The following is a 24,285-nucleotide window of genomic DNA, read 5'->3' as shown; positions in this document are numbered from 1 at the left end:
GCAGCGAATCATGCATTGGAGGCGTATTTTGCTGGGGATTTGCATTGCAAAAAAACGTTAACAATTCTGCAAGACAGTAGGCATTCCGCACGAGGACTCGCCCCATCCAAAACGTGCCATGTGTGAATGAGACTTTATGCAGATCCTTTGGATGTGCCATAAATGAGTGTATAGAAAAGCAGTGACACCGAGTAGTGGGTTCTCCCATCTATCCGCAGCTCATACCACAATTCCAAGTAAGTTGAATATTACGTGATTTGCTCTGATCATTGCCACATTTCATTCAGCAGCGGGACTGAAGTCACTCAGAAAACAACCCTACTATTGCCTAATACTATTAATCTAGAAGAATGATGTTCTTGTTTTACGCCAGTGACAGATTTCCCCTTCTCGCTATTTACAGAAACACTGGATATGGAATTTTGTTTAGTCCTTTCATCTATCTGTGCGTTCTACTCACATAAATCAGAACAGATGCCCAATTATTCAGTAAGTGCTGGAAGCGGACTAGCGGCAAGGTGTGGTCACTGGTTTACTAAAGGGCGCGGGAGAGGATACTTCAAGTCGGTAAATATTCGGTTTAGAAACATTTAAGAACATGTCAAATGACAGGGCCTATGGCCTTAAAGTGTAGCTATAATATACGTATTAAAATCGACATAACATATTGAGCAACTCAACAAGGATTTTTTCCTCACTCTACATAGATCTCAAATTAGGTCTTCTGCTCTATTCACAACCAAAGCAGCATTCAAAATTCCACTGCAGGTTACTCGGAGTAAATCAGAATCTATCGGGGAGATTCTGAAAATTGGCGTAGAAATCAGCACTCAAGCCTTATGCCCTGTTTATTTCTATAGGACACCCCCCCCCCCCAACCTACGGTATTTTAATTGAAAAGTAAATACAGACCCCCTTATCAGACTCCCAATAATACAGACCTCAGGCTAAACACCCCTTTAGTACAGATGCCTGCACACACCCACCTCCCATAGTTCCTGCAGTCCACCACTTCTGGGTGCCAGGAGGATTGCAGGAACGGAGAGAGGAGGATTTAAAGAAGGCTCTGGAGATTTGCTGGCTCTTCCAGTCGTCCATAAGGTTTCCCCTTTTCCGAGTAATGCCGAGGGTAAAATCGTGGGGAGACCAAAGGCGATGGACATTAAGTCCCACGTGCAAGCCCCATACATTTACATTGATGGGATATCACGACGATACAATTAGTAGGTATCCAAACAACGTGACCACCGCTGTCCGCTAGAACAAAGCGTTAGCAGCGCTAAGCAAGCACTGCCCGAAACACTTTATCCTATTGGCAGAACAGTCACCTGACAACCCCTTCAACATCTCTGGTATTCTCCATGGGGGTACTGTATCAGAATTTGGGCAACTACTTCACTTTTCCCTTGCAATTGGCACCAATCAGATTCCACCTCTCGATTTTCAGAGCCCCTTAGGACCTAACCGGTTACCATGGGCAACTACTCCACATGTCCTTTGCCCTCGTTCGGATATATATCCCCCCCCCCCCCCCAATAACTTACATTCAGTTTTGTTGTTTTTTTAAAGGATTACAATAACTATGAATAAATCTCCCGTCCATTTGACCTTGGTGGCAGCAGTGAAGGTCACACCGGTCGGTTCATCCACAATTAATCATTAACGTTCCGGCTTATCAAGTTTTCTTCACGACTGGTATAAACTTTCTTGCACGTGATCTTCACAAGCTACAAGGGTATCTGGCTCTGGCTGGAAATTTTTCAGTTTCAGCTAGGATATGTTTCCCTTATGATGGTTTATAGGTAAAGAAAATATTGTGATCTGTAAGATTTCCTGTATGCAAAGCTCTCAGAAGACATACAACACAGACGGCCATGGGAGAGAACAGACCGTGCCCCAATAGCTGCACAGGACAGACTGAGGGGAGCTGTTTTTGGCCACTGCTATCTGCAGTTGTCAAAAGGAGATGGCATGGGAGAATACGGTCCATTAAAAAGAAAAATCAATAAAATAAAAATAAGCTTGCGTATATTTATGGAGTTTCACTTCCAAAATAAAAAAAAATACGCCAATTGCCGAACATCATACACAAATGCAATTAAAGACGTGACAGCCTTGTCTAAATTTATTTTGGCCAATTACATAGCAAACCAATTAACCTATTCGTATGTTTTTGGAGAGCGGGAATATTTCCCTGATGAAGGAAAACGCATAGAGTATAGAATCGGGCGCAGTGATCGACCATCAGAGCGGAGCGGCCTTGATCAGGATGATCGCCCTACACGTGTATCAGGTATAATTAGAGGGGTATTTCCATCTCGGACACTAATAGCATATCCACAGTAGGGGATCGCTCCCCCTGCCCTACTCACCAGTGACTGACAGCTGCCTTGTATCTGCATAAATACAGAACACTCATAAACTAGGACTCTGCTGTATTCTTTATTAGACTATTAGAAGAGGCATAGAGCAGCATAGGACAGATCAGCTTTAAGGGAGCTGTACTGGTAATAAAGCGGTCAAAACAGGAGATTGATGTCGTCCGAAAGAGTTGATTTTGGCCAAATTGTTTGAAGAATTAACGCAAATGATTGTTTGCGATGGTCGGTCGAAACGACATGTGTACGGCATGCTCGGTTGAATATTTGCCACTTTGCGCAAGTCCCAGGGAGTTAGCTGCTTTCAAAAACGGCCTCCCTGATGGGGCAGTTCTGTCACTTCTGCTGCTGGCAGGACCGTGGACGATCATTATCTTATGTGTATGGCCGTCTCCGTATTGAGAAATGCACATGTACAATGCGATGTACGGAATGATACATCCTATCAGATTTTAGCATGTTAGCTGTCAGATGAACACTTCAGGGTCTGAAAGGGCATGCTGATGCATTTCCCATGGGCATCAGTAGAGGCTCAGCGTAAAATCACTAGGTGGTATTTCTTGGAATTCAGATTTATTTTAAGTGACACTTAAAAGCAAAGTTGTTTTGTAACCTTTATTCACTCGTGGGGGGGGGGGGGGAGACACAGGTCCTTATTACTAGGATTACTTTATAGGGAAAATGTGGACAGGTCTGGTCTAAATTCCCATTACACTTATTCTTTCATTGTCCAGTAGAGGGCAGCAACACAATATTCCAGGCAACGTTATAATACTATAGCTTTTAGTGTTAAATATCTTTACACATTAGTTGTCTGACATAGTATTCATTTAGACCTTTCCCATTATCCATTGACCATCTTGCTTCCTAGTCACCCCACCAAATGACATGTAATATATAGCCAACCAACTTTACCCCAGGCAGAAATAACGGTTGTGCCCAAGTACAACAATCAGCCTGTAGGAGGCATTTGCAGTTTATAGTAATTGCTGCTGACCAGTCAACAACTAAAAACGTATGAACATGATGTGCTGTGAATTACTCGATTTGCTACTATTAGAACATGAATAGGCCGCGTCTGTCCCCTATTTCGGCTGACGTGTCTGAAACCGGCCTTAGAGCAGTCAGAAGAGGACAGCGCTTACCTGGTTTGACTGGCTGCTGGCACCAGAGAACCTGGTGGGTGCGAAACATCCGCAGACATGGCGTCTTCACAGTGGGCACCTTCAGAGATATTACGCCATTGAACAGGGGACTTGTGCAGCTGGTAGCTACTGATCTCAGGATGCTCGCCATGCTGGCTGGATCTTATGCGACACTTTCTATGTTCCTCACACGTCCTCCTTGAGAGGGGGGAAAAAAAAAAAATTTAAAATGACATTTACAGTTTACTTCTCCTCCAGTTCGGAGTATAGCATTCATATGTTCCAAATGTAATTGAATATTGGCGTTTCAGCATCTACCAATAGTAATATCTGACCGACAAACGTATTAAAGTGGTTGTCCTTTTTAAAGAGCAGATCCTCGGCGGGTATTGCAGTCCTAGAAGTTACTTGCAGCTGTTCTCTACTCAGGGTACTAGAGGAGGGTCCAGATGGAGGGACCCCTTTATATTATCACAATATACCCCAGTGAGGTATATTATAACACAAAGCAGGGGTGGAAGACATGATAAAATGAAGGGTAGGAGAATCTTAAGCAACACGAATGGCTGAAAATGTTTAGCGATCCCTACTTGGTAATAGGCTTTGCTTATAATTAGGCAATATTGATTTTGGGAAGATTGAATAAATGTCCCAGAAATATTTCAGATGACCGCAGAGGCCTAGTGTGTAAACATTTTTGCATCCTGCCCTGTTTTCCATGACAAACATGAGCGTCCCACGTCACTTGACCACTGGAGTTCGAGCTGTCACGTAACCCAATATAATTCTATGTCACATGCAGCCTGTCCCTCACGAATATAAACACAGCACTTGACAGGTCATTGCCTTTAACAAGATCTGATGGTGTTTAAGTCATTTTGGTCAGTCCACCCTAATATTGGAAATACTGAGGAAAAAAAGTAGATTAAGAACGAATAGAAGGAAGCATTTAAACCTCAGAAAACGCGCCATACAAAACACTTCCGAAAATTGGAGCCAAAAATCTAAGAACACAAACACCTTGTGGCGCTGTGGTATAAAGTGTGAAGTGACCGTTGTGATAAGCTCCCATGACTTTGGAATCACAGAGAAAAAGTAGTGAAAACACAGTTAAGTCCAAAATTATTCGGACAGTGACACAATCTTCATCATTTGGTCACCACATTGGATTTGAAATTAAACAACTGAGATGTAATTGAAGTGTAGACTTTCAGGTTTAATTCAAGGGGTTGAACAAAAATATCCTGTGAAATGTTTAGGAATTGCAGCCATTTTTCTACACCTCATTTCAGGGGCTCAAAAGTAATTGGACAAATTAACATTACCATAAATAAAAAGTATTTTTTTAATACTTTGTAGAGAATCCTTTGCAGGCAATGACTGCCTGAAGTCTGGAACCCATGGACATCACCAAACACTGGGTTTCCTCCTTTGTGATGCTTTGCCAGGCCTTTACTGCAGTGTCTTCAGTTGTTGCTTGTTTGTGGGTCTTTCTGCCCTAAGTTTTGTCTTAAAGAGGCTCTGTCACCAGATTTTGCAACCCCTATCTGCTATTGCAGCAGATAGGCGCTGCAATGTAGATTACAGTAACGTTTTTATTTTTTAAAAACGAGCATTTTTGGCCAAGTTATGACCATTTTCGTATTTATGCAAATGAGGCTTGCAAAAGTACAACTGGGCGTGTTGAAAAGTAAAAGTACAACTGGGCGTGTATTATGTGCGTACATCGGGGCGTGTTTACTACTTTTACTAGCTGGGCGCTCTGACGAGAAGTATCATCCACTTCTCTTCAGAACGCCCAGCTTCTGGCAGTGCAGATCTGTGACGTCACTCACAGGTCCTGCATCGTGTCGGCCACATCGGCACCAGAGGCTACAGTTGATTCTGCAGCAGCATCAGCGTTTGCAGGTAAGTAGCTACATCGATTTACCTGCAAACGCCGATGCTGCTGCAGAATCATCTGTAGCCTCTGGTGCCGATGTGTCCTCGCTCGTCTGACACGATGCAGGACCTGGGGAAGTGACGTCACAGCGTGATCTCTCGAGAACACGCTGTGCGTCTGTGCACTGACAGAAGCTGGGCGTTCTGAAGAGAAGTGGATGATACTTCTCATCAGAACGCCCAGCTAGTAAAAGAAGTAAAAACGCCCCGATGTACGCACATAATACACGCCCAGTTGTACTTTTGCAAGCCTCATTTGCATAAATACAAAAATGGTCATAACTTGGCCAAAAATGCTCGTTTTTTAAAAATAAAAACGTTACTGTAATCTACATTGCAGCGCCGATCTGCTGCAATAGCAGATAGGGGCTGCAAAATCTGGTGACAGAGCCTCTTTAAGCAAGTGAAATGCAGCTCGATCGGGTTGTTATCTGGTGATTGACTTGGCCATTGCAGAATATTCCACTTCTTTTTCCTTTAAAAAACTCCTGGCTTGCTTTCACAGTATGTATTGTCCATCTGTACTGTGAAGCGACGTCCAATCAACTTTGCTGCATTTGTCTGAATCTGAGCAGAAAGTAAATCCCTGAACACTTCAGAATTCACCCGGCTGCTTCTGTCTCCAGTCACATCATCAATAAACCCCTGTGACCCAGTGCCTTTGGCAGCCATGCATGCCCATGTCATCACACTGCCTCCACCATGTTTTACAGAGGATGTGGTGTGCTTTGGATCATGAGCCGTTCCAAGCCTTCTCCATACTTTCTTCCTCCCATCATTCTGGTACAGGTTGATTTTAGTTTCATGCTGTTCCAGAACTGGGCTGGCTTCTTTACATGTTGTTTGACAAAGTATAATCTATTTTTGAGGCTGATTAATGGTTTGCACCTTGTGGTGAACCCTCTGTATTTGCTCTCATGAAGTCTACTCTTTATGGTAGACTTAGATACTGATACACCTACTTCCAGGAGAGTGCTCTTCACTTGGGTAGATGTTGTGAAGGGGTTTTTCTTCACCATGGAAAGGATTCTGTGATCATCCACCACTGTTGTCTTCCATGGACGTTAAGGCCTTTTGGAGTTCCTGAGATCACCAGTGCGCTTTTTTTTTTTTTTCAAGACTGTACCAAGTTGATGATTCGGCCAGTCCTAACATTTGTGCTATCTCTCTGATGGATTTCTTCATTTTTTTTCAGCCTATTGATGGTCTGTTTCACTTGCCTTGAGAGCTCCTTTGACCTCATGTTGTGGGTTCACAGCAACAGCTTCCAAATGCAATGTCACACCAGGAATCAACTCCAGACCTTTTACCTGCTTAATTGATGATGGATTAACGAGTAAATAGCTCATGCAGCCCATTAAATAGCTTTTGAGATAATTGTCCAATTACTTTTGGTCCCTTGAAAAGGAGACAGCTACATATTAAAGAGCTGTAATTCCTAAACCCTTCCTGAAATTAGGATGTGAAAACCCTCATATTAAAGCTGAGAGTCTGCACTTTAAGCCCATATTGATTATATAACTGTATATTCAATATGTTTTTATAAACCGCTAAAATGCCAAAACTTGTCCCTGTCCAAATAATTCTGGACCTAACTGTATATACTTCTAGATAAAGAATACAAGTCTCTGCCTGCATTAGAGATTTAAATGATCTCCATGAAGAGGCACACGATGGCTCTGGCTTGAACTATGGGCACATCCTGCCGGTAACAAAAGCACGGGTCTCCAGTTTTATAGGTGTCAGGGACCCCAATTTTACAACACAGGTAAGGCCCCCCCCCCCTTACATTATGTACATTCACTAACTTTAGAGTGTACGTCAGAAAAGCTCCCAGCATAAAAGACTACGTTGTTGCATACAAAAATATACTGTACGTTTTGTTGATTTTTTATTTTTATTTTTTTAACACGGCATAATGTACCGTACCTGTTTAAAGTAGAATAGATTTTCGGCACGTATACGTTAAATGATTACAGTTATAGTTTAAGGGTGATGGATACGTTAAATAGATGCCAAATAGTGCCATCCTTTACCCATAGACTATATTTGCACCTGTTTAACGAATAGATCATGAACGCTTATGACCCTAGTTCATGACGTGTCCATTTAATGGATGCCAATATAGTCTATGGTGACCATTGCCACTGCTCAGGCACCCGCCACAGTTTGCGTTTAACATATACATCAGTAGCTACTCCCGGCACATACGCCAAACGTAGTGCAAAAAAAGTTATGTGAACGGGGCCTAAGGGCCATTCACATGCCTGTAAATTTGATGCTACCTGAATTACCTCCAACATTTGTAAACTATTGAAAAATATGCGGTAACAAAGCCCACTCTGCTGGACTTAAAACCTGGTTAAGAGAACTTGCCACAGCCGCTTGCTTACCTTCGAAGTGGACTACGATATTCGTACTTGGACATTTGGCTGTCCTGACACGGCCCAACACAAAAGTTCTTTGCTTCCGCCTTAGGGAGGTTACAGCGGTACCCCAAACATACTGGGGCAGATTTACTGCGGTGTCAAAAAATGCACCAAACTTTGGCCCATTTCATTTTAGGCTACTTTAGGAACAGATGTTTGCACCTCACAAGACAGTTTAAAAAGTGACTAGAAAGAGGGCGTGGCATAGCAGAGAAGGGCGTAATTTAAAATCTACCAAACAAACTAAAGGTCCTTTTACACGGGCCAATTATAGGGTAATCGCTCATTCATCAGCTGATCCGTATAGCTTTAAACACTGAAATTATTATCGTTGTCGGCAGCACATCGCTCTATGTAAACAGGGAGAAGAGCTGACGACATGACACAAATTTATGGGGACAAGCAATCGGAGTAACGAGCGCTCGTCCCCATACTAGCGCCTTGTGAAAGGAGCAAACGAGCGCCGATCGAGCCAACTAGTGGATCCGCGCTCGTTTACACTGCCCTGGTCAGGTCGTGTCAGATCTTAAGTTAATCAAGTATAAGGAAGAGAGAAAAGTATCTAGCATGTCAAGCAAGATGCACCAAATGTAATCATGCAGCGTGCACCACTATGATAAATGTGGTGCATCTTCAGACTGCTTGGTCTATGTAAATCTTTTACAGCTTCGTAAATCTGCCCCATTGTATTTCAGTTCAAATCTCCCCTACCCTTCAATCTTACCTATGTAAAAAATAATCACACATGACCCATTATCTACCAAGATAATACAACTAGTAAGCGGCTATCCACAGCTTCTTGAGTAGTAGCATATTTATGAGATAAGATAAAGAGAAGATGATAACGTAGAACTGAATATCTATGGCTGTTTTCACTTCACGGTCGCTTTCTGCTGAGGGGTTCCGTCAGAGGTTTCCATCAGGTTAACCCCTCAGCGGAAAGGCAAACGGAAACCTCAGCTTCTGTTTCCCTCACCGTTAAACTCAATGGTGACTGAAACCTAGCTAATGGTTTCCGTTTGTCACCGTTGTGACAGGGTTCCGTCGTTTGGACGGAATAGCGCAGTCGACCGCGCTATTGGTTCCGTCAAGAACAACGGAATCCTGTCACAACGGTGACAGACGGAAACCATTAGCTAGGTTTCAGTCACCATTGAGATCAATGGTGAGGGAAACGGAAGCTTAGGTTTCCGTTGAGGGGTTAAAGAGAACCTTTCAGCATGTAATAGGCAGGGCTTCACAAACACTGTCTCACTTGAAATTAATTTTTCTAACTTCCTCCGTTATTAACATATCAGTGCCGTTATATTTGGCGCCCGATATGTAAATAAGCCCCTGAACGGTCAATGGGGTATTTCTATCTAAATGGCAAGGGGGCGTGATCTCTTCGCTCCACTGTTTAATCAGCTACAGACAGTGTCAGGGCGGCTTGCGCTGTGTTCCCTCCCGTGAGAACACACACAGACTGAGAGCGCTCTCTGCAGAACCACCAGTCTGTGTGTGCTCGCGGGAGGGAACACAGCACAAGCCGCCATGACATGGACTGTAGCTGATTGGACAGTGTCAGAGCGAAGATATCACGCCCCCTTGCCATTTAGATAGAAATACGCCATTGACAGTTCAGGGGCTTATTTACATATCGGACGCCAAATATAACGGCACCGATATGTAAATAATGGAGGAAGATAGGAAAAAAATTTCAAGTGAGACAGTGTTTGTGAAGCCCGGCTATTACATGCTGCACACGTATGGGCAGGAGAAAGGTCCTCTTTAACCGGATGGAAACCTCAGACGGAACCCCTCAACGCAAGGGCAACGGTGATGTGAACAGGCCCTATATCACAGCTGGCTTTCCTGCACTGTGCACAAGTGGTATTATAGACCGATCCATGGATAGATAACATGAGGCAGCTCGAGTCACTATGGATGCTGGGCCTTACTTGTCAAAAACGGGCCTTATAGACATCCAATAGTTGTCAGCTCAAGGACCGACTCCCCCAGCTTAGGCATCTATGGAGTGAAGAGGCGTAACTTGAAGCTCCTGGGCCCCAATACAAAATTTATCACTACCCCACCTACCATAAATAATTTATAATACCTCTTAGGCTGGATTCACACGAGCATGTTCGGTCCGTAAAGGACGGAACGTATTTTGGCCGCAAGTCCCGGACCGAACACACTGCAGGGAGCCGGGCTCCTAGCATGATAGTTATGTACGACGCCCGATTCTGGGTGTCAGAGATACACAGTCCCCACTGTCACTGAACCAGTCATTGCCGCTAACCTGACAGATACAGGTTTTGGTGCTAGATACAGCTGCTCTGTAAACAGGATAGATGGAGAGCTCTGACGGAACGTCGGAATGGGACCGTGGTGTAGAAGTGAACGAAGCTAAGGCCCCCTGCACACGAACGTGCTTTCGCGGCCGCAATTCCCCCGAAAATCCACAGGAGCATTGCGGCCCCATTCATTTCAATGGGCCATTGAACACGGCCGCGGTTTCCACGGTCCGTGCATGGCCCAGGAGCCTGGACCGCAAAAAGAACGGACATGGCTTATTACGGCCGTGTTTTGCGGACCAGGCTCATAGAAAATAATGCACACAGCCATGTGCACAGCCCACGATTTGCGGGCAGCTCGCGGATGAAAATCACGGCCGTGCACATGGCTACGGTCGTGCGCATGAGGCCTTAAGAGAGGTCAATCAATGGTTGTACGTTGGAACGTTACAAGTCAAACACTGAAGTACATGTACTACTGCTCTCATACTGCAGAAACAAACCAAGAACCCGGCCCCATGGACCATGGTATTCCTTGAAATGGTATAGTCTGTCATAAAGCAAATGAACTTTAGCGCCCGAATTGCGGCTGCAGTACCAGGACACCACATTTCTACTGAACCAAACTCAGATCATCATATGGGTCTATAGTGATCTAAATTCAGTTCGGTGGGAAAAGAGAAGGTCTGGGTATTGCGGGCCAGTATAGACACTAAAATAAAGGCCCAATACGGCTGACTGAAACCGGCAGTCACCAAAATAGCCCTGCAATAAAAGCAAAGTAATAACGTTCCCTGGGCCAGTTTAGTATCATGTCCCTCAAACCTCAAGTACAGGGCCATGACGTGTGCATGAACCCTGTATGGGACCCACAGGTCTGTATTGTGAAACCATAGGCACCCCACACACACAACCGCTTCTAGGGAATAACACCTCTTTTGACAGTGCTTAGTCTACAGCGACGTCTTTCAGCGTCACTGTAGAAGAGGCTAACGAGCGCTACATGTTCTAAGAAGGATCTGTTACCAACAGCGCCGCCTCCAGAATACTGCCGGGATCGGAGGAAACACCAATCCCGTCCGTTTAACCCTTTGATCAGCGCAGTACGTGACCGCGACATAATCAAAGGAGACTCCCACCTTTTTCAAAACAAAAAACCTACACATATTAGGCCTCCACACAACTGTAATAAACTGAAGAATCTTTTCAACAGGCCGTTTAGCGCTAAACGTGAATGATATAAAACATAGTAAAAAATAAAACAATGAAATTTTTTTCTAAATTCACACTGCAAAAAAAATTACACAGTAATCTTTATGCCCACAAACTACATGAAAAAATACAAGTTCTGCTGCATTAAACAAGGCCTCATACAGTCACGTCAATGAAAAATAAAAAGATACAAAATTAAAAGTTATTAGACTTGATTGCTCTGTAGCATATTGCAGCTCACTATAATCAGGGGCAGAAAGACTATGAACAGTCCGTTACCTCGTGGTCTTGCGCTCTTTTACTTTCCGATTACAGTATAGTGATGAATTACCCTGCTCGTTGAGTTTATGCCATCTCTGGTTTTACCTTTCATTATCAGGGTTAGGCCACTAACCTCTCTCAGGTATAACATTGCTCTGTTCCCTGACAAGACATCCTATGTTTTCTGGTCTCGAAAATGGTTAGGAAAACTAAACCTAGAGAGAAATTATCAAAGAAGAGTGAAACGGTCTACATTGCTTGCGCTGACGTTTCCGCATGCACAACCACTTCTCCACCTTTATTCCCTGCATGGAAGCAGCAGATGCCTCACCAGTTGGGATGGTTGTGTGGGGGTGACCCTTGTACTGGTTATCGGTGCGGGTACCAAGGCAGGGACCCACATCCATCCCAACATTAATGGTATACACCGTGTGTATGCCATAAATTACTAAGTTGAGAACACCCCCCTTTAAGGGAGGAATTGCTATATTATTTTTTTTCAGAATTTTCTGTTTAAAATTCCATTAACCCCTTAGTGACTAAGCCTGTTTTGGCCTAAAGGACCAGGCCATTTTTTATTTTTTTTTTTTTAAATCGGACATGTATCACTTGAAGTGGTAATAACTTTGAAATGCTTTTATTTTTTCAAGCGATTCTGAGATTGTTTTCTCGTGACACATTGGACTTTAAGTTGGTGGTAAAATTTAGTCGACACATTGTGTTTATTTATGAAAAACACCCAAATTTTTTGAAAAATTGCAAAAATTAGCATTTTTTTAAATTTAAATGTATCTTTACGTTTGCATTGATTTTTGAACGTCCTTTTTTTTTCTAGGACGTTACAAGCCTAGTTTGGGCCATAAGGCTCAGAGCCCATTTTTTAAATCTGACATATTTCACTTTATGTGGTAATAACGTCGGAATGCTTAAACCTATCCAAGCGATTCTGAGACTGTTTTCTCGTGAGACATTGGGCTTTATGTTAGTGGTAAAATTTGGTCGATATATTCAGTGTTTATTTGTGAAAAATTGCAAAATTTAGAGAAAAATTTGAAAAAATTGCATTTTTCCGAATTTAAATGCATGTGCTTGTAAAACAGATGGTTATACCACCCAAAATAGTTACTAGTTCACATTTCCCATAAGTCTACTTTAGATCTGCATAGTTTTTAGAGCATTATTTTATTTTTCTTTGACGTTACAAGGCTTAGAACATAAACTGCAATTTCTCATATTTTTAAGAAAATTTCAAAAGCCTTTTTTTTAAGGTACCTGTTCCGTTCTGAAGGGGCTTTGAGGTGCCTATATATTAGAAACCCCCATAAAACACCCCATTTTAAAAACTAGACCCCTCAAAGTTTTCAAAATAGCATTTAGAAAGTTTTTTTAACCCTTCAGGCATTTCACAGGAATTAAAGCAAAGTGGAGGTGAAATTTGCAAATTTCCTTTTTCTTGCTGGATTTCAATTTTATTCTATTTTTTTTCTGTAACAAAGAAGGTTTTACCAGAGAAACACTACTAAATATGTATTGTCCAGATTCTGCAGTTTTTAGAAATGTCCCACATGTGGCTCTAGTGTGCTCGTGGACTAAAACACAAGCCCTAGAAGCAAAGAAGCACCTAGTGCATTTTGGTGCTTCTTTTTTATTAGCATATATTTTAGGCATCATGCCAGGTTTGGAGAGGTGTTGAGGTGCCAAAATAGTAGGAATCCCCCAAAACTGACCCCATTTTGGAAACTGCACCCCTCAAGGAATTCATTTATGGTTGTTGTTACCATTTTAACTCCGTAGTTTTTTCACAGCGCGTATTTGAATTGGGCTGTGAAATTAAAAGAATGACAATTTTTCCAATAAGATGTCATTTTTGATCAGAATTTCTTATTTTCACAGGGAACAGAATGCCCCATTTTGTTGCCCAATTTGTCCTACGTGCAGCAATACCCCATTTGTGGTGATAAACTGCCGTTTGGGCGCATGGGAGGACTCAGAAGGAAAGGAGCGCTATGTGTTTGTTGGAGTCCAGATTTTGCTGGATTGGTTTTCGGGTGCCATGTCGCATTTGCAGAGCCTCAGAGGTATCAAAGCAATGGAAACCCACCAAAAGTAACCCCATTTTGGAAACTACACCCGTCAAGGAATTCATTTATGGGTGTTGTGACCATTTAGACCACACAGTTTTTTCACAGAATTTATTTGAATTGCGCTGTGAATAAAAAAAAAAATTTAATTTTTTCCAATAAGAGGTAGTTTTGACTCAAAATTTCTTATTTTCACAAGGAATAAAATACCCCATTTTGTTGCCCAATTTGTCCTGAGTGTGGCAATACCCTATTTGTGGTGATAAACTGCCGTTTGGGCCCATGGGAGGGCTCAGAAGGAAAGGACCACCATGTGGCCTACTGGGAATTTTCTGGTGCGAAGTCATGTGTGCAGAAGCCCCTGAGGTACCAGTACAGTTGAAACCCCCGAGAAGTGACCCCGTTTTAAAAACGACACCCCTTAAGGAATTCATCTAGAGGTGTAGTGAGCATTTTGACCCCACAGGTATTGTGTAAAAGATAATGCGCAATCGATAGTGCAGAGTGAGATTTGCAATTTTCTATATATATGCCATGTCAGTGTCCGATATATTGTGCCCAGCATGTGCCACCGGAGACATACACAACAAACTGTAATGTGGGTTCTCCCGGGTACGGCAATACCCTACATGTGGCTGTTATTAGCTGCCTAGGCACACGGCAGGGCTCAGAAGGAAAGGACCACCATTTGGCCTACTGGAGCTTTTCTGGTGCTAAGTCTTGTACGCAGAAGCCCCTAAGGTACCGGTACAGTTGAAACCCCCGAGAAGTGACCCTGTTTTAAAATCTACACCCCTTAAGGCATTCATCTAGAGGTGTAGTGAGCATTTTGACCCCACAAGTATTGTGTAAAAGATAATGCGCAACAGATGGTGCAGAGTGAAATTTGCAATTTTCTATACATATATGCCAATTCAGTGTCCGATATAGTGTGCCCAGCATGCGCCACCGGAGATATACACCTCATAAACTGTAATGTGGGTTCTCCCGGGTACGGCAATACCCTACATGTGGCTGTTATCAGCTGCCTGGGCACGCAGCAGGGCTCAGAGGGGAAAGATGAGGAGGGGTAAGCTGTGCGAAGTGGATCAGAGCGAGTAAAACTGGGGTAAATTAAAAATAAAGGGATGTATGATAAATTTGAAAACACTCTTTCATACAGAGCTCTGGTTTTTCGGGGCACGCGTCACATTGATATATTGTGTCCCTCCTTATCCCCCTCTTATAGCAGACTTTGCACCTCTTGACTTTTTCCCAGTTTGGGGAACTTCTCCTGGAAAGTGTTGCCCTGGTGCGATGCGTGTGGCCTCGCTTCCAGAAGTACTGTAAGGCTTCAGGACTTGATCTGACAAGTCCACCCCTCCCATGTACCTATTGTAGTCCAGGATGGAGTCTGGATTGGGGGTCTCTGTACTGGTACCTCGTACTGGTACATGGGTACTGGTGTGGCATCTCCCTTGTCTTGTACTTGACACACAATATGTTGCTGCTAGAATGTGCCCTGCTCTCACCCCTTCTTGTTTGCCCAAGCAGAGTCTTAGGGAGGCCTCACAGATTTCTTCTAGCAGTGCCGCATGCCGCAGGACTTCTGGAAGCGAGGCAGTTGAAGAGTGGGACGCTGGTATAAAAATTATCCAGGTAGAGGTGGTAACCCTGGTCCAGCAGTGGGTGCACCAAATCCCACACAATTTTTGTATTAACTCCCAGTAAGGGGGGGCATTCTGGGGGCTGAATACTGGTGTCCTTCCCTTCATATATCCTAAATTTGTAGGTATACCCTGATGCTCTCTCGCACAGCTTATACATCTTCACGCCATACCTTGCCCTCCTACCCGGCAGGTACTGGCGGAATTGAACCCTCCCTTTAAAATGTACCAAGGACTCATCAATAGAAATACACTTCTCGGGGCTGTATGCTTGGGAAAACCGGGCACTGAAACGGTCTAATAGGGGTCTCCATTTATACAAACGGTCAAAACTGGGGTCATTTCGGGGTGGGCACGGCTCATTAGGAGTATAATGTAAGAAGCGAAGTATTGCCTCATTTTTATTTTATTTTTTCGTTTCCAGCTCCGATCTGAAGTTGCTTTGAGGGGCCCATATATTAGACACCCTTATCAAACACCCCATTTCAGAAACTAGACCCCTCAAAGTATTCACAGCATTTAGAAAGTTTATTAACCCTTTAGGTGTTTCACGGGAATTTAGAGCAAAGTAGAGGTGACATTTAATTAATTTAATGTATTAGGCACCATGTCCGGTTTGAAGACGTCTTGTGGTGCTAAAACAGTGGAAACCCCCCAAAAGTGACCCCCTTTTTGGAAACTAGAGACCTTGAGGAATTCATTGTAGTTTTCTTGGGGTGCATGCGACTTTTTGATCAGTTTTTATTCTATTTTTAAGAGGCGTGGTGACTAAAAAACAGGAATTTTACTATTGTTTTCTATTATATTTCTTTTACAGCATGCACCGTGCGCTATAAATGACATTCACTTTATTCTGCGGGGCGATACGATTATGGCGATACCCTATGTTTATAGTTTTATTTTATGTCTTATGGCGTTTGCACAATAAAATACATTTTGTAAAAGTATAATTTATTTTTTGTGTTACCTTATTCTAAGAGCCAGAACGGTTTTATTTTTCCATCAGGAAAGTCGTGCGAGGACTTATTTTTTGCGTAACGAACTGTAGTTTTGATCAGTACCATTTTTAGGTACATGCGACTTTTTGATCTCTTTTTATTCCATTTTTTGGGAGGTGAAGTGACCAAACAATTGTGATTGTGGTACGGTTTATTATTATTTTCTGTTACGGCGTTCACCGCGCGGGATAAATAACGACATTGTTTTGTAGTTCAGGCCGTTACGGACGCGGCGATACCAATTATGTATAGTTTATTTATATATTTTTATTAATAATAAAGGACTGATAAGGGAAAAGGGGGGTTTTAACTTTTAGCACTTTTAAAACTTTTATTTTCTTATTTTTACACAACTTTTTTTTACTTTTTTACACTTTTTTTACTTTGTCCCACTAGGGGACATGAGGGCAGGAGGCTCTGATCGCTATTCTAATACACTGCACTACATACGTAGTGCAGTGTATTAGAACTGTCAGCTGTTCGCTGACAGCAAGCATAGTGGGTTCTGACTTTGTCAGGACCCACTAGGCTTCCGTCGATGGCGTAACCAGAGTCCATTGTTAGGATTCTGGTTGCCATAGTAGCCATCGCGGCCCGCTATCGTGTAGCAGGCTGGCGATTACATCTTAACCCCTAAGAAGCCGCGATCGCTATTGAACGCGGCTTCTAAGGGGTTAATCGGCGGGGGCCACCGCGATCGGTCCCTGCACACTAAGCTGTGATAGCCTGCTGTCGGAAACAGCAGGTATCACAGCTCAAACACGCGCCGGGGAAAGATGGCGCCGTGTTAACTCAGGTCAGTACTATTACTGAGCTGAGCGAGAATGATGCGCTCAGCAGGACGTAATAGTACTGACCTGAGCGCGAAGGGGTTAAAAAGCCTTATTTTAGGGACCGGTTCCGTTCTGAACTGGTTTTGAGGTCCTTATATACTATAAACCCCCTATAAAATCAACCCATTTTAAAAACGGAACCCCTCAAAGTATTCAAAACAGCATTTAGAAAGTTTCTTAACCCTTTAGGCGTTTCACAAAAATCAGTTTTGATCAATTTTGTTCTGTAACAGAAGGTTTTACCAGAGAAACGCAACTCAATATTTATCGCCCAGATTCTGCAGTTTTTAGAAATATCCCACACGCTGCCCTAGTGTGGTAATGGACTGAAGCACCGGCCTCAGAAGTAAAGGAGCAGCTAGAGGATTTTGGGACCTTTTTATTGGAATATCTTTTAGGCACCATGTCCGGTTTGAAGGTCTTGTGGAGCCAAAACAAAGAAAACACCCCAAAAAAGTACACCATTTGGCAAACTATACCCCTCAAGGAATTTATCAATGGGTATAGTGGGCATTTTGACCCCACAGATATTTTGCTGAATTTAGTGTAATTATGCTCTGAAAATCTAAATTTTTTTCTAATATAATGTAGTTTTAGCTCAGATTTTTCCATTTTCACAATGGATAAAGGAAAAAAAGAACCCCAACATTTGTAAAGCAAACTCTTCTGAGTACGGCAGTACCCCACATGTGGTAATAACCTGCTGTTTGGACCCACGGCAGGGCTCAGAAGGGAAGGAGCGCCATTTGGCTTTTGGAACTCAAATTTTGCTTGATTGTTTTTTGGGTGCCATGTTTCATGTGCAAAGCCCATGAGAGGCCAAAACAGTGGAAACACCCTAAAAATGACCCCATTTGGGAAACTGCACCTTTCTAGGAATCTATCTATAGGTATAATAAGCATTTAGACTGCACAGGTTTTTTGCAGAATTTATTGGAATTAGGGCGTGAAAATGAAAATCTACATTTTGTTCCACTAAATTGTAGAACGTCTTCATTTTCACAAGGGATACTGGAGAAAAAAAAAAGCACAAAAACATTTGTAAAGCAATTTCTCCCGATTACGGCAATACCCCATATGTGGTCATAAACTGCTGGTTGGACACCCAGCAAAGCTCGAAGGCCCCATGCACACGAACGTAAAAACGCCCGTAATCACGGGCCCATAGACTTCTATTGGCCACGGGTACCTCCCCGTATGCTTACGGGAAGGTGACCGTGCCGTTGAAAAATATAGAACATGTCCTATTTCAGGCCGTAATTACGGCACGGGCAGGCCCATAGAAGTCTATGGGGCTCCCGTAATTACGGGTGACTACGTGTCTGCACCCGTAATAACGGGAGCGTTGCTAGGCGACGTCAAGGGATAGTCACTGTCCAGGGTGCTGAAAGAGTTAAACGATCGGCAGTAACTCTTTCAGCACCCTGGACAGTGACTTCCGATCACATTATAGATCAACGTGTAAAAAAAATATAAGTTCATACTTACACAGAACTGGATGCTTCTTCCTCCAGTCCGGCCTCCCAGGATGACGTTTCAGCCCATGTGACCGCTGCAGCCAATCACAGGCTGCATCGGTCACATGGACTGCCGCGTCATCCAGGGAGGTCGGGCTGGATGTCGAAAGAGGGACGCGTCACCAAGACAACGGCCGGGTAAGTATGAATTTCTTTTATTTTTACTACGGAAAGGGCTGCCCCTTCTCTTTATCCTGCACTGATAGAGAGAAGGGGCTGCCGATTAGTGCACTGCAATTTTGCAGCGAAAACATGTCCATAAATACGGGTCGAATACGTGTGACCAAGGACCCGTATTTACACCAGTCTTTATGGGAGGGAAAAAATCCGTTCGTGTGTATGGGGCCTAAAGGGAAGGAGCGCTATTTGGCATGCAGATTTTGCTGTATTGGTTTTTGGCCACCATGTCGCATATGCAAAACCCCTGAGGTACCAGAGTACAGTGGAAGCCCAAAGAAGTGACCACATTTTGGAAACTGCACCCCAAGGCATTTATCATTTGCCTGGACAAGAAGTGAAGAGCACCATGCACATTTGAGTCTATTTTGGGGATTTTCACAGCATTGGCCTACAATTGCAGGGCTCCGAGGTCAAATAGCAAAACAAACCCCCAAGTAGTGACCCCTCATATTGGAAACTACAACCCTTAGGGCATTTTAAAAGGGAATGTGTCGCAAATTAAACCTTTTTTTTTTTTTTTTAAGTGTCGTTACTTATTTCTATTATATTTTTTACGTTTTTTGCTGTATTTATTTATTTTTTCCGTATGGTGGAAAGTATTAAAAATTGAATAATAATTTGACATGTTTTCCAATGTTGGCCACCAGGGGGAGCACTTCCCAGAATTACAGCAAGGTGAATAAGGCAAAGCAACCTGACTCACAGCTGCTGTAAATGTGGGAGGGAACCTCATCCCCCCCCCCCCCCCCCTCTCACAAGCCAGGTAAAGGTGTCTTCAAATTGCTAAGCAGTGTCTGGCAGCCATATTGGGTGTGATTCTGCAGCTGGAAGAAGTTATAGGACACACCAAAAGGCTAAGTGTATGTTCACACGCTTACTAAACAAAAGGGAAAACCGATCCTGATTTTCAGCAATTTTTTAATCAAACTCACGTTTTTTAACGACCGTTTTTGGAGCTGTTTTTCTATAAAGTCAATGAAAAACGGCTCCAAAAACGTCCCAAGAAGGGATGTGCACTTCATTTTGGTCGGGCGTCTTTTTACGTGCCGTTTTTGGAAAACTACCACGTAAAAAACGCCCTGTCGGAACAGAACGCCGTATTTCCCATTGAAACCAATGGGCAGATGCTTGTAGGCGTTCTGCTTCCGATTTTTCAGCTGAAAACATAGTGTGTGAACATACCCCTAGGGTATGTGCACACGCTAACTGCATTTACGTCTGAAATGACGGAGCTGTTTTCAGGAGAAAACCGCTCCGTCATTTCAGACGTAATTGCTCGTACTCGCGTTTTGCGAGGCGTCAATTACGGCCGTAATTTGGAGCTGTTCTTCATTGAATTCAATGAAAAACGGCTCAAATTACGTCCCAAGAAGTGTCCTGCATATAATGTATATAAGTGTCCTGCACTTCTTTGCCGAGGCTGTTATTTTACGTGCCGTCTTTTGACAGCGACGCGTAAAATTACAGGTCGTCGGCACAGTACGTCGGCAAACCCATTCAAATGAATGGGCAGATGTTTGCCGACGTATTGGAGCCGTCTTTTCAGGCGTAAATCGAGGCGTAAAACGCATCGTTTACGCCTGAAAATAGGTCATGTGAACCCAACCTTAGAATGATGAAAGTGAAGTGAATGACTTTCCAGTTGACCGGTTCACACGCCGTGTATTTGACATGTTTTTTTTTTTGCACATTTTACGTGCAAAAAAAAAAACACAAAAAACGCTTGATTACACTTGATTTTGTGTGTTTGGTGGATGTGTGTGTGTGTTCTCGCCACTGATTCTTCAAAACAGCTGATAAGCGGCTATGAAGTATCAGCGGCGCCCGTGCACACTCCACTCTGCCACACACACACACACACGGGAAAAGTCTTAGGCTGGGTTCACACGTGGCGGAATTTCACTTGAATTCCGCTGCGGACACTCGTCCGCGTTAATCCGCAGCGGAGCAGTTTCTCCATTGACTTCCACTTTAATTTAGAAGTGTTCGTTTAGACGTTGAGTAAAATTCCGCTGCGGAGCGGAATTTGGTGTCCGCAGCATGCTCTGTCTGTTGCGGACCAGTGGCGGACTGGTTGCGGAATTTCTCCATTGACTTCAATGGAGATTCTAAATTCCGCAATGAAGTCCGCAGCTGACATGCACATGTTATGTGTGCTGCGGATGCGTCTTGCTTTTTGGACATGACATTTCTTCATTCTGGCTGGACCCATGTATTTCTAGGTCTACAGCCAGACTGAGGAAGTCAATGGGGCTCCCGTAATTACGGGTGACTAGGTGTGTGCACCTGTAATTACGGGAGCGTTGCTAGGAGACGTCAGTAAATAGTCACTGTCCAGGGTGCTGAAAGAGTTAAGCGATCGGCAGTAACTGTTTCTGCACCCTGGACAGTGACTACCGATCACAATATACAGCAACCTGTAAAAAAATAGAAGTTCATACTTACCGAGAACTCCCTGCTTCTGTCTCCAGTCCGGCTTCCCAGGATGACGCTTCAGTCTAAGTGACGGCTGCAGCCAATCACAGGCTGCAGCGGTCACATGGACTGCCGCGTCACCCAGGGAGGTCGGGCTGGATGCCGAAAGAGGGACGCGTCACTAAGACAACGGCCGGTAAGTATGAAATACGTTTACTTTCACTAGGGAAAGTGCTGTCCCTTCTCTCTATCCTGCACTGATAGAGAAGGGAAGCACTTTTTCCGCAGTCCGCAGCAGCTAGTCCGCATCAATTTACTGCACATTTTGGGCAGATCCGCAGCGTAATCCGCAATGCGGATTATGTGCGGCATTGATGCGGACACTTGCGGAGAAAATCCGCCACGTGGGGGCATGCCCTTAAAGGGGTCGTCCAGGAAAACATGGCGCCGCACCTGTCCTCAAGTCGTGTGTGGTATTACAGCTCTGTCCTATTCACTTCAATGGAGGTGAACTGCAATACCAGACACAACCTGAGGACAGGTGCGGCGCTGTGTCTCCAATCCGGACACCCCTTCTGTCCTGAGATGACCCGACGGGGGAGGCGGGTGTCAGAGCCACCCACCGCCATCACCGCAGACAGAACCACACAACTATGTGGAGTGTGTTTGGGGATGTGACTAATGAATATCACACTCCAGTAGGAGGGGTAATGGTGGTCACCCAGCTTTCCCAGACCCCTGAACGGTAAATCTCTCTAATTGTGCTGAGACTGAGAGGTTCATTAGTCACATCCCCAAACAGTCTCAGCACAACTAGAGAGATTTACTGTTCAGGGCTTTCCCAGTACAGTTTCATCGTGTGTCCTTCACACAAGGGAGGGAGGGGGGGTCACGAGAGCGGGGGTCTGTGAGGTAGAGAGTTTGACATGCAGAGACACACATCTTACCTGCAGTGCAACTGGTCTTCAAGATGGCGCCTGCTCTCTCCCTGCAAACAGCTGCTCTGCCTGACTCTGACCTGCGTCTGCGCAGGACAGAGCCATAGTGCAAAGTCAATGGGACGGGTCCCGTTCATTGACTCCTATGGGACTGTAGCTGCCGTATTCCATGTCTGTATGTGTCGTTAATCGACACATACAGAAATGGAAAAAAAAATGGCAGCCCCCATAGGGAAGAAAAAGTGTAAAAATAAAAAAAAGTAACACACAAAACACACAAATTAATACAAACGTTTTTAATAAAACACTAACATCAAACTGATATATCCTTTAAGGGGTGTAGTGAGCATTTTGACCACACAGGTGATTCTACATTAGAAATCAGTGACCAGCAGATGGTGCAAAGTGAACATTTCAAATTTCCACTGATATGCCATTTTAGTGCACAATATGTTGTGCCCAGTTCGTGCCACTGAAGACAAATATCTCAAATTGTTAAGCCAGTTCTCCCGGGTATGGCGATGCCATATAAGTGGACATAAACTGATGTTTGGGCACGCTGCAGGATTGAGAAGGGAGGGAGGGAGCGACATTTGGCTTTTGAAGCACAGATTTTGCTTGGTAGTTGTTTGGGGTTTTTCTGGTATTTCAGTTTATAATGTGGGGGCATATGTAATCTGTGCGGGGTACATCAGGGCATAATAAGAGGGTATAATAATGGGGTAAATAAATAATAATCCGCAGATATGTGGCCAGTGTCGCACTGATAAATGGCGCCCAATCTTATCGGCTTTTGGATCACTCTGCACATTTTGCATCGCCATATTCTGTATTTTTTCTCCACCGGAGCCGTGTGAGGGCTTATTTGTTGCGGGACAATCTGTAGTTCATTAGGACCATTTTGGGGTAAATGCGATTTTTTTTATCACTTTTTGTTCCATTTGTTTGGCAAGCAAGGTGACCAAAAATCTGCAATTCTGATGTTTTTTTTGTTTTGTTTTTTTACAGTGTTCACTATGCGCTAAATAAACTACAGTTTTACTTTATTCTGCGGGTCGGTACGATTATGGCAATACCATATGTATATCGTTTTTTTTAAGTTTTACGTTTGCACAAAAAAACTGTTTTTTGAAAAATACTAAATTTGTGTGTCCCCATATTCTGAGAGCCATCACTTTTTTATTTTTGCGTTGACAAGGCTGTGTAAGGACTTGTTTTTGCGGGATGGGATGTAGTTTTTATTGGTACTATTTTGGGGGTACGTACGACTTTTTGGCCACTTTTTATTCCATACTTTAGAAGGGATGGTGACCAAAAAAAAATAGTGATTCCGGCATAGTTTTTTGGGGTTTTTTTTGCGGTGTTCACCGTGCGGGAAAAATAACATTATAGTTTTATCGTTTGGGTTGTTACGAACGCGGTGATACCAAATATGTGTACTTTAACGGTATCATGTTTTCCCCTATAATAAAGACTTATAGGAAAAAAGGCTGTTTTTAATTTTTTAACCTTGAGCTTTTTTATAACTTTTTTTTGACCCACTAGGGGACTTGAAGACCAGCACCTCCCATCTTTATTCTAATACATTGCACTACCCACGTAATGCAATGCATTAGAGCTGTCAGCTATTCACAGACAGCAAGCCTATTAGGCTCCGCCTCCGGGCGGTGCCTAATAGGCTTCCGTACGTGGGAGACCAGGAAGCCACCTGTTGGCCTCCGGTTGCCATAGTAACGATCGGCATCCGTGCGATCACATGGCAGCGATCTCCAGGAAACAACTAAGACGCCGCGATCGCTTTTGAGCGGAGCTAGCGCCGCTCCCTGTCGTTGCAGCAGGATGTCAGCTGTAAAATACAGCTGACATCCTTCGGCTGATGGCGCAGGGTCAGCTTCTGAGCCCGCCGCAATCTTTCATCTGCGGCCGGAAGCCTTTTAAGCCCCGCCTCCGGACGGGGCCTAACAGGCCGTCGTACTTGGCAGACAGGGGGCCATGGTTATGCCTCCTGTTGCCAACAGCCGATCGGCTAGCG

General features: G+C 43.8%; 1 protein-coding gene across 2 annotated transcripts in view; it reads right to left on the bottom strand.

Moving 5' to 3' along the window:
- NNT (nicotinamide nucleotide transhydrogenase) overlaps window positions 1-24,285 on the bottom strand; it is a 122,757-nt gene that overhangs the window by 95,884 nt on the left and 2,588 nt on the right. For both annotated transcript variants that reach the window (XM_075839676.1, XM_075839686.1), the window contains exon 2: window positions 3,524-3,721. In XM_075839676.1, the coding sequence (XP_075695791.1) occupies window positions 3,524-3,674 (151 nt within the window). In that variant the 5' untranslated portion in view covers window positions 3,675-3,721. The remainder of the gene's footprint in view (window positions 1-3,523; window positions 3,722-24,285) is intronic.

The sequence above is a fragment of the Rhinoderma darwinii genome, chromosome 1 (genome assembly GCF_050947455.1).
Source record: "Rhinoderma darwinii isolate aRhiDar2 chromosome 1, aRhiDar2.hap1, whole genome shotgun sequence".
NCBI classification, from domain to species: Eukaryota; Metazoa; Chordata; class Amphibia; order Anura; family Rhinodermatidae; genus Rhinoderma; species Rhinoderma darwinii.
Note: the sequence above shows the minus strand (reverse complement) of the source record. Positions and strands in the feature narration are given on the sequence as shown.